The 9,332-nt window shown below is 40.8% G+C and overlaps 1 protein-coding gene across 1 annotated transcript; it reads right to left on the bottom strand.

Annotated features, from left to right (window-relative positions):
* Positions 1 to 535: 535 nt before the first annotated feature.
* Positions 536 to 8,228, bottom strand: LOC133311622 (glycerol-3-phosphate acyltransferase 9). The gene is made up of 8 exons (XM_061512699.1): positions 8,133 to 8,228; positions 7,908 to 8,004; positions 2,018 to 2,105; positions 1,844 to 1,940; positions 1,585 to 1,670; positions 1,381 to 1,500; positions 1,189 to 1,287; positions 536 to 723 (listed from the first exon to the last, which is right to left on the bottom strand). Exons 1-8 carry the CDS (start codon positions 8,211 to 8,213, stop codon positions 675 to 677), a joined length of 717 nt encoding a protein of 238 aa, XP_061368683.1. The 5' UTR covers positions 8,214 to 8,228; the 3' UTR covers positions 536 to 674.
* Positions 8,229 to 9,332: the final 1,104 nt, after the last annotated feature.

Below are 9,332 nucleotides of genomic sequence, written 5' to 3'. Positions count from 1 at the left end.
AATTTATTGACAATTGTGAGCCTTTTCATTCAAGATTGATTAAAATTCTTGTTCTTCTTGGCTTAAAGTAATATATATGCTGACTCTTCATTTTTTATTACTCACTAAACCACCTAAAAATATATGTGGAAAGAAAATGAAAAGACTAAAAAGTCATTTCCCTTCATTCTCTCGTCCAACCTTTATTCACACTCATTCTCCTCTGAGCTCTTCACAGGCATTCATCCTCTCATTATATTCTTCTACGAGGTTGCCATTAACACAAGATAAGTTAATTTTCCTCCATCATATATTTTCTTCACATAAGATAACAACTCATACCTAATATTTTAATTATAAATACATAAATATGTGAGAAATAATTCTCAAATGAAGTTCACGTGGTGTCAACGTATGTGTTGTTTAGATTTGTTTCAACCCCAAAGTGAAATTCACGAGGTACCAAAATGGAAAAGAGAAAAATTTCAACTTTTGACAGCTCCGAAACGCGTAAACAATCATATCACCATTAACAACAACCATTGTATATATCAGCAACTTTGTTAGAGTGATGTATGTAAATCTGAATAAATACAAATGTAACTAGTAGCATGAAAAATAAAACTACAAAAGAGAAGAAAAGAAAGAAAGGTTGGAGAATGACATAACTAAGAAAAATAAGCAAAAGGTACGCGTCACTTTTCCTCCAAACGCCGCAGCACTGACTCGGCAAAGTTCTGTTGCCTACAAAGCATGATAACCAAAAAAATTAAGTAACATGACACATCTAAGAATTAAAAAATCTAACATAACATGACTGGTACATGTAAATTCCAACAAATAGAATTAGAAAAACTTGCAACATTAACAGTTATCAAATATTAACATAGAATAGAACCAATCCTAACTGTAATGGAGGAACATGAGATGAAATACTGTTAAATGCTAACACAATTTTGAGAAAAATTGAAAGGCTCAAGTAACACATTTGACACATCTAACAATTAGTTGTTCCTCCAAACAACTGAGATCAAATGCTTCAATCATCAGCAAATGATGCTTAGGTGGATATAATATGATCCACCACAAGTCCAAAATTTTATAAGAAACCAAAATCCCTTAAAATTCATAATTCCAATTATAAAACCTATGCCACAGGCCATATGACAGCATAGTTGATCCCAAGAAAAATAAGGGAATTGAACTTACTTTCTTTCTCTATGCTTTGGGCTAGGACGAGTATACTTCAGATATCCGTCCCAAGGAACCATTTTAAGGCCAGCACGATGTGAGATTATCTCTCTCACCCTGCATAATTAGAACAAAATAGAAACAATTTTGACACTAAAAGAAAGCCAAACATAGACCTCTCTTAATGCAATTGGGATCAATATTATTTACCTCTCTGCAAACTCAATGGGTGTCTCTCCTGGTTTCAGATTTTGTGGCTCCAAGTACCAAACATCACAGACAACTGCCCAAGATGTCATTAGCTGCAACAGATGCGTAGTGAATGATTGCCTGCAAATGCATGAAATGCAGAATCTCTATAACAACAATAAACAGTGTGCATAGTAGAAATAATTAACATGATAAACATCTTACTTTCGACTATTCCAAAAAGCATCTACAAAAATTTTATTGTACTTGATTGCAACTGGGCAAACTGTGCAGCCAAGTTCAAATGCACCCTAAACACCGTTAAAAATTAGAAGGCTTCAATAAAAGTTTCCTCAGTACAGGAACATGAAGAGAAGTAAATGTGTACAAAATAAAAGAATAATAAGAAAAACTTATTCATTAAGTAAGATAGGAGAACATAACTGCGTTTTACATTGACTGCGATTGCAAATGATTCACGTACCTTCTTGAACATGACCGTATAGTGATTATTTACACAAGTTCCTTCAGGAAATATGAGAAGAGGGTTGTTGTCAGCTCCTTGGACATGTTCCCTCAATCTGAAGCATGAAAAATTATGTTAGCAAAACGGAATTAGATCTTAGAAATATTTTCTAACGTCTTTCTTTTTACTCACTTCCTTGCCACAATTTCTCGATCCTTTGCCTCTGTACGATTGAACCAGATACATCCTACACTCTCCAAAATGGTACTCTGCAATAGTCCTGCACAGTAGCTAATTTCTTTGATAAAATTCATAAATAAATTTTTGTGTCAATTGTCTCAATTTTAGTAGATAAAACCAAAGACCCAGCTGGTAGGCTGTTTGACACATTGATGGTAACAATGGAAATGCTTAGCATTGTTGCTTATGTTCGTATCATAGCTATGTTTGGGCTAACTTGAATATAAAATAATAGAAGAATAATATGTTGTGTATTGATCTGTGTCAGAGAGTTACAATATATAGAGACCCTAATGGGCTTAAGTGAAAGGCCCAAACCTAATCCTAATACAGTCAGGATACAGTCAGAATATTTACGAATAAGACGGAATCCAATCATATCTAATCATATCTAATCATATCATATCTAATATTCTAACACTCCCCCTCAAGCTGGTGCGTATATATTATGAGCACCAAGCTTGTTACAAATGTATTCAACCCGAGGACCTCTAAGAGCTTTAGTGAAAACATCCGCTAGTTGATCAGAGGAGTTGACGAAAGCAGTCTTGATTTCTCCTGACTGAATCTTTTCTCGAATGAAGTGACAATCAATCTCTATATGTTTGGTCCTCTCATGAAAGACAGGATTAGAGGATATATGTAGCGCAGCTTGATTATCACAGATGAGTGCCATGGGTTGTTTCTGTTCACAAAGATGAAGCTCCTGAATCAACTGCTTTATCCAGACTAACTCACAGGTAGCATTTGCCATTGCACGATACTCAGCTTCTGCACTAGATCGAGCAACAACAGGTTGTTTCTTGCTCTTCCACGAAATTAAGTTTCCTCCAAAGAAGACACAATAGCCAGAAGTAGAGCGCCTGTCCGAGGGTGATCCTGCCCAATCAGCATCTGAATAACCACAAATTTCTGTATTTCCCTGATCTGAATACAACAAACCTTTTCCTGGTGCTCCTTTGATGTATCGGAGGATCCTCACAGCAGCATCCCAATGTGAATCACAAGGGGAATCAAGAAACTGACTAGCCGTACTAACAACGAAAGAAATATCTGGCCTAGTCACAGTAAGATAGTTGAGCTTCCCAATTAGCCTCCGATAACGTCCAGGATCAGATAACGGCTCCCCCTGTCCGGGCAATAACTTGACATTAGGATCCATAGGTGTATCAACTGGTTTACTCCCCAACATACCAGTTTCTTCTAGGATATCTAGGGCATATTTCCTTTGACAGATAGAAATGCCCTGTCTGGATTGCGCCACCTCAATTCCCAAGAAGTAACGCAACTTCCCAAGATCCTTTGTTTGAAATGTACTAAACAAATGCTGTTTTAACTGACGAATTCCGTCTTGATCACTTCCGGTGAGAATAATGTCGTCAACATAGACTAACAAATAGATACACTTATCAAGAGATGTAAACCTATAAAACACAGAATGGTCAACTTTACTGCGGATTAAGCCAAACGCCTGAACAGCACGACTGAAGCGACTGAACCATGCTCGAGGAGACTGCTTGAGACCATATAAGGATTTCCGAAGACGACACACCTTTCCAGACTCCCCCTGAGCAACAAAACCAGGTGGTTGCTCCATGTAAACTTCTTCTTGTAAATCACCATGAAGAAAGGCATTTTTGATGTCAAGTTGAAGGAGTGGCCAGTGACGAACAGCAGCAAGGGCAAGAAAGAGGCGGACTGACGCCATCTTAGCGACCGGAGAAAATGTATCGCTATAATCAAGGCCAAAGATTTGAGTAAAACCCTTGGCAACTAAACGTGCCTTGAGACGATCAATATGGCCATCAGGTCCAACTTTCACAGTAAAAACCCAGCGACAACCAACTATAGACTTCTCTGGAGGAGCAGAAACAAGGTCCCAAGTGCCATTGGAATGAAGTGCAGTCATCTCATCAAGCATTGCTTGGCGCCACCCTGGATGGGAAAGTGCTTCACCTGTGGTCTTAGGAATAGAAATAGAAGAAAGACTAGAAACAAAGGTGAAATGAGGTGAAGAAAGACGGTCATAACTCAAAAAGGTATAAAGAGGATAAGGGTTACGAGTAGTACGTGTACCTTTTCTTTGAGCAATGGGAAGAGTCTCTGATGAAGGATCCAGAGGGGAAGAAGCAACAGCAGTGGGTGATGAGTCAGCAAGAATTGAGTCGACAGGAGGCACAGTTTTGCGACGCTGATAGGTGAGAAGTGTAATGTCCCACATCGGTTGGAGAGGGGAACGAAGCATGCCTTATAAGGATGTGGATACCTCTTCTAGTGTGAGGCCTTTTGTGGGGTGTCCCAAGAAACAAAACCGTGAGCTCGACGGTGCTTGTGCGCGGGGCAAAGCGGACAATATCATGCTACAGGTTTTGGGGCTGTTACATTTGGTATTAGAGCCTGGCCCTGGACCGGTGTGTACAGCGGGGACGCTGTATTCCCAGTGGGGGAGGATGTAATGTCCCACATCGGTTGGAGAGGGGAACGAAGAATGCCTTATAAGGGTGTGGATACCTCTTCTAGTGGGAGGCCTTTTGTGGGGTGTCCCAAGAAACAAAACCGTGAGCTCGACGGTGCTTGTGCGCGGGGCAAAGCGGACAATATCATGCTACAGGGTTTGGGGCTGTTACATTTGGTATCAGAGCCTGGCCCTGGACCGGTGTGTACAGCGGGGGAGGATGTAATGTCCCACATCGGTTGGAGAGGGGAACGAAGCATGCCTTATAAGGGTATGGATACCTCTTCTAGTGTGAGGCCTTTTGTGGGGTGTCCCAAGAAACAAAACCGTGAGCTCGACGGTGCTTGTGCGCGGGGCAAAGCGGACAATATCATGCTACAGGGTTTGGGGCTGTTACAAGAAGTGGATGGTCCTCAGGTATAGAAGTAATAGGTTGCTCATCTGGAATAGAAGCACCTGCAGCTGGCAAAGACAAGTCAAGAAAAGGGACAGGAAGTACATGATCAACCTGTGACATCTGAGATGGGATAGAATTAAAGGGTTGTTGATCAAGAAAAGTGACATCAGCGGAAACTAAGTAACGCTTAAGGTCGGGAGAATAACAACGATAACCCTTTTGAAGACGAGAATAACCAAGAAAGATACACTGAAAGGCCTTGGATGTTAACTTATCCTTACCAGGAGTGAGATCATGAACAAAACAAGTACAACCAAAGACATGTGGAGTTAGAGTATAAAGAGGAACATCTGGAAGCAATAGATTATGAGGAATGTCATTGTGGAGCACAGATGAAGGCATGCGATTGATGAGAAAACAAGAGATGAGTACAGCATCTGCCCAGAAGTGAAGGGGAACCTGCATATGAATAAGAAGGGTACGGGCAGTTTCAATGAGATGTCTGTTTTTACGTTCAGCCACCCCATTTTGTTGTGGAGTGTGAGGACAAGTAGTTTGATGTAAAGTACCTTGTGTGGCCAAGAAATTAGAAAAATCAATAGAAACATATTCCTTAGCATTATCACTACGTAGAATACGAATAGAAACACCAAATTGAGTATGGATCTCAGTAGAAAACTTTTTATAAATGGAAAATAGCTCGGAACGATTTTTCATTAAATAGGTCCAAGTGCAACGGGAAAAATCATCAATAAAGGTAACGAAATACCGAAAACCTAAGACAGACAAGGTACGACTTGGACCCCAGATATCTGAATGAACAAGAGAGAAAGGGGCATCAGCTCGTTTATTGACTCGACTGGCAAAAGAGGAGCGTGTATGCTTCCCTTGTTGACATGACACACAATCTAAAGACTGAAGACCGGACAAAAGAGGAACCATTTTCTGCAACTTTGAAAGACTTGGATGACCTAGGCGACTGTGGATAAGTTGTGGAGATTCTGTGAGAGAATGCTACTGAAGGACGAGGCACATCCAGATAATAAAGCCCCCGTGACTCACGACCCACTCCAATCATTTTCCCCGTACCCGGATCCTGCACAGAAACAGAATGGTTAGAGAAAGTAATGGTGCAAGTGAGGGAGTGGATCAACTTACTAATAGAAATTAAGTTATAAGGGATGCCAGGAATGTAATAGACAGATGTCAGGGCCAAGGTAGGGGTCGGACGAGCTTGTCCAATCCCACGAACTGGGGCTTTGATTCCATCCGCAAGGGTAAAAGACGGTAAATGATCAGAATAAGTAAGAGATGTAAAGAGTTCCTTATTACCACAGAGATGATCGGTAGCACCGGAGTCAAATATCCAAGTGCCAAGTGATGTAGAATGAGAAACACAAGCAACGGGATTACCAGTATAAGGCTGAGACTAAGGGGAAGCCTTCCTGAGAGGGGTTTGGAGTGCAGCATAGTCCGAACCTGAACCAAATGATGCATTGTCTGACTGAGCTATATTTGCAACAATAGAAGGAGAGTTAACCTCCGAGAGATCAGGAGATGCTGCTGCCATTTAAAGATAAAATATAAAAGCCGTAAACGAAGGCAAACGATATCCAATCAAGAAGAACCACGCGTCTAAGGTCAGACCCACAGAGAAACAATCACAGATCCAAAATGGGGAGGAGAAGGCGAGCTTCTTTGTCCAAGACCGGCCGGAAAAAGCAGCCGGAATAGTGCTCACGCGCCGGCAGAAGGTGGCGCATGAAGCCCACGCGCAGAGAAGACAGGTGGCGCGTGACGGCGCGTGGGAGATGCGTTGCTGACCGGACCACCACAGACCTGGTCGCCGGGAAGAGAGGGTCCTGATCGCGTGATGTTTGGTCGGAAAAGTCGCCGGAAAAAGTCTCCGGTTGCCTGAACAGTGATTCTGACGGCGGGCGGTGGTTCCGGTGGCCGTCGGAGGTGCTGACGCGTTTGGAAAAATCACTCAGAGGCTGTTTACAGCCCTAGAAGGCTTGCCGGAAGGACGCACGGCAAGAAAGAGGACTCCTAAGCAGTGGGCTTAGGTTTTAAAGCAAAAAACAAGGTTTCTAAGCGGAAGCGAGGGTTCCCAGAACGAAAGAGCTCTGATACCAACTTGAATATAAAATAATAGAAGAATAATATGTTGTGTATTGATCTGTGTCAGAGAGTTACAATATATAGAGACCCTAATGGGCTTAAGTGAAAGGCCCAAACCTAATCCCAATACAGTCAGGATACAGTCAGAATATTTACGGATAAGACGGAATCCAATCATATCTAATCATATCTAATCATATCATATCTAATATTCTAACAGGCTAATAGCTATTAATATTGGAGGGACTATTGGGATAAGTCAGCAACCTGAAAGTGTCCCAGAGATCATTAATATTGGTTTTGCGGCTCGTACATCTTTCTTGTTTAGTGCTTACAAGGAAGACATTTCTACCATTACTCATGAACCTTTTAAGCAGACAGGAAGAAACTTTGAAGCTGAAGATGAAATTATGAAGTTCTTGGGAGGATGTCATTACAACATAAGGACACTTTCAATCTTTCAAGTTTCAACCTTGACGACAAGGTTCTTTCATAGGGGGTTGGTGATAAAGAATATTCCTTAGGAAATATACTTAGTCATTAGAAAGTTAGTTAGAAGATGGTTAGTTAGTTCGGTGGATTGGTTTAATTAGTATAAAAAAGGGGAGTCCTTACTATTGGAATCAGTTTTAGTATTTTTTGAATATAGGCTGAGTGTGCTCAGTTAGAAGGGGAGTGCCCCTTGGCAAGAGAAGTGTCTCTTGTGTGTTGTTTGTTTCTCTTTTCATCAATAAACAGATCTCTTTTCTTCCATTTCCATTTGTTCCTTTGTTCTTCCTTTCTGTAATACCCAATTCCAATTTCTAAAGAATCCAGAGCCGTAACAGTGTTTGACATTCCAGACAGACATGATAGCTCTATATACTTACCAACCCATCCAGGATGCTTCTGCATGATAACAGCAAAAGCAGTCATCTGTTCTAAGATAATGAAATCAATCATGGAAGTATGGTTGGCCACAAAAACCTGTTGAACAAATAAAGGTAAAGCTCAGATAAGTAATAAACAACATTTACTCTTAATTGAATACATAAATAAGGATTGCTAGGAACCAACAAGGATAATATGACAACATTAATAAATGTTAGACAAACCTGTTTTGGTCGCCTGCTAGGCCTAGGGCCATGGTACTTGACAACCCCAGTCCAAGATGCAACAAAGAAACTGCACATCATCTCCACCAAACACCTCTGAAGGAAATGACCACTTTACAATACAGTTAATGTAGAAAATCAGAATTCAAATTCAAATATTTTTCCGTTTTTATTTATTAGGAATAATTAAGATTAATTAGGATTGATTGTTTTTATTTCCTATTAGTTAGGATTAATTGTAATTAATTAGAATTAATTGTGATTAGGTTTAGTGAGTCATAGCTGAGTCATTCTTATGATTGTGATTAGGTTTAGTGAGTCATAGCTGAGTCATGCTTAGCTATTTTTTCTTGTATAAATACTCATCATTCCTCATGTAATTATTAAATATCGATATACTGAAAACCTTTTTCAATATGGTATCAGAGCAGGTTGGTCCTGAGAAAACTCAGCCACCACAACCACCTTCAAACCGGCGGCACAACGCCGGAAAACTCAACCTCCAACCATTATTAAGGTTATTTTCCCTTCCTACAAAGTCCCAAGAGCAAAGTAAGGCTACCAATCACTGTAGAAGGCAAAATCCCAGCTTTCCACCGCCGTCAGCCACCGTCAGCAGTCGTCGGAAAATTTTTCCGGCGACATTTCTGACCAAGATCCGCACCATTCGAAACAGAAGGAGCCGATCTACAAGTTTCAAGAAGGACCATCGGATTCTGTTGAGCCACGCCCCCCCACGCGCTAGAGAAAGGACGGAGCGTCCGCCCTACGCGTTACCACACGCAGCCATGTTGATTGAAAGTAAATTTCCATCCAGCAATGTTGCTCAACAAGGTATAGCGTTCCATGTTGATAATAGTAGTCAATGGATTCTTGATTCAGGGGCTTCAGATCATATGACAGGTAATGCAACCTTATTTTGTTCTTATACCCCTTACTATCAACAATCACGAATAAGAACAGCAGATGGCAGCTTCTCTACTATTGCTGGAAAAGGATCCATTAAACTTTCTGAACACATTACTTTGAACTCAGTCCTTCATGTTCCCTCTCGTACTTGTAACCTTATCTCTATCAGCAAACTTACGTCTGAGTTACATTGTGTTGCCAAGTTTTCTGTCAATGCTTGTATTTTCCAGGAACAGGACTCGGGGCTGATGATTGGCAGTGCTAGAGAGGAAGAAGGACTTTATTATTTAG

Source organism: Gastrolobium bilobum, unplaced genomic scaffold, assembly GCF_033153095.1.
Source record: "Gastrolobium bilobum isolate Gb01-03AN ecotype WA unplaced genomic scaffold, APGP_CSIRO_Gbil_v1 utg1842, whole genome shotgun sequence".
In the NCBI taxonomy this organism is placed as follows: Eukaryota; Viridiplantae; Streptophyta; class Magnoliopsida; order Fabales; family Fabaceae; genus Gastrolobium; species Gastrolobium bilobum.
The sequence above is the reverse complement of the archived record's forward strand: the minus strand, read 5'-3'. Positions and strand labels throughout refer to the sequence as shown.

Excerpts from the sequence above, each read along its gene's own strand:
- LOC133311622 (XM_061512699.1), bottom strand. The coding sequence starts at position 8,213 with ATGATGTGCAGTTTCTTTGTTGCATCTTGGACTGGGGTTGTCAAGTAC. Across the intron at positions 1,288-1,380 it reads CCCATTGAGTTTGCAGAGAG|GGTGAGAGAGATAATCTCAC; the intron begins GTAAATAATATT and ends CTAATTATGCAG. Across the intron at positions 724-1,188 it reads CCAAAGCATAGAGAAAGAAA|GCAACAGAACTTTGCCGAGT; the intron begins GTAAGTTCAATT and ends CATGCTTTGTAG.